The sequence below is a fragment of the Curcuma longa genome, chromosome 2, assembly GCF_044706935.1.
Source record: "Curcuma longa cultivar G26 ecotype Majalengka, Jawa Barat chromosome 2, ITB_CL_G26_1.1, whole genome shotgun sequence".
NCBI lineage: Eukaryota > Viridiplantae > Streptophyta > Magnoliopsida > Zingiberales > Zingiberaceae > Curcuma > Curcuma longa.
This window is the reverse complement of record NC_133862.1, coordinates 16,004,013-16,005,158: the sequence shown is the minus strand read 5'-3', so window position 1 is coordinate 16,005,158 and position 1,146 is coordinate 16,004,013. Positions and strand designations below refer to the sequence as shown.

At 56.6% G+C, this 1,146-nt stretch overlaps 1 protein-coding gene across 1 annotated transcript; it reads left to right on the top strand.

The window, feature by feature from the left end:
- The first annotated feature begins 445 nt into the window (after nucleotides 1-445).
- LOC141816911 (uncharacterized) lies at nucleotides 446-916 on the top strand. Its single transcript, XM_074704636.1, has one exon. It carries the CDS (start codon nucleotides 446-448, stop codon nucleotides 914-916), a length of 471 nt encoding a protein of 156 aa, XP_074560737.1.
- Nucleotides 917-1,146: the final 230 nt, after the last annotated feature.

Here is a 1,146-nt window from a genome sequence, read left to right as displayed (position 1 = left end):
CAACCGCCGGCCCCCTCCGAATCCAATCTGATCTGATCGATACAAAACACACACCTGAAGCAAGCCAAGCCAAGCCGCCGCCACCACCGTCACCCTCAGCCCTCGTCATCGCCAGGGCAAACTCGTCATCTCACGCCGACACCGCGTCGTGTGTTCGCGTCGCTGTCGCCTCCATCCGCCACGACTTTTGTCTTTTAGTAATTCCCCCCAAACAACAGCTGCTGCAGCTGCGAGTTTAATCACACACTGCTCTGCTGCGATGCATGATGTTGCGGAGCGGCTGCTGCTTTGGGACGTTTTCCGTACTTCCAAATCAAGCGAACCCTCGCTTATCTCCACGTAAAACAAACCCAGCCACGCCCCTTGGCCAGTACGAGTAAAGTAATTAGTAACCTGCTTGCCTCCTGCTACTGCTGCGTTTTACAAGGCAGACCAAACTGACTAAATGTCGGAGCCCAACGGCGCTCGGTACTACAACTTCCTCGGCAGCGTCGACGTCCCCCCTCCGGTCGTCCGAGCCGCCCAGAGGACATTCCCCTGCGCCTACTGCCCCCGCCGGTTCACCACCTCACAGGCTCTCGGCGGCCACCAGAACGCCCACAAGAAGGAACGAGCGGCAGCTGCTGCTGCGGCAGCAGCAGCATCCGAAGCCCGTAAGTCTCCAATGCCACCACCGTCCCCAACACCCGCCGCAGCCGCTGCCGTCCAGATATCTACGCCGCCTCCCCACCTTCCACTTCCGGCCGTGCTTCTCCACCCGACCCTCTCTAGCAGCGTCGGCGGTGGATTCGCCTGCTTCTACGGAACCGCCCTCGCGCCGGCAGCCCCCTCGGTTGCAACCGGCGGCGCTGGGGCTACGGAGTCGTCGTCCCCCGTCGGCGCCGCTTCCGACCTCGACCTCTCGCTGCACCTTTGAATCAAATCTCATAGTTAACACATACATACTAATATTTATACGGATAGATATCGAAAAATCTTACTAGATAGCAATGCGCGCATGCAGTGAACGAATCGTCAAGCAAGGTTAGCGACTCCCTTGTGTTCTTTTTCTTTGTCGTTTCTTCCTCTTCTTGAGAATTACAGGAACCAAATTAACCACTTCAACTTGATTTCTTGGCATCGAATTTAGACCAAAGTTTGATATTG

Coding starts and splice junctions, on each gene's coding strand:
- LOC141816911 (XM_074704636.1), top strand. CDS start 446: ATGTCGGAGCCCAACGGCGCTCGGTACTACAACTTCCTCGGCAGCGTC.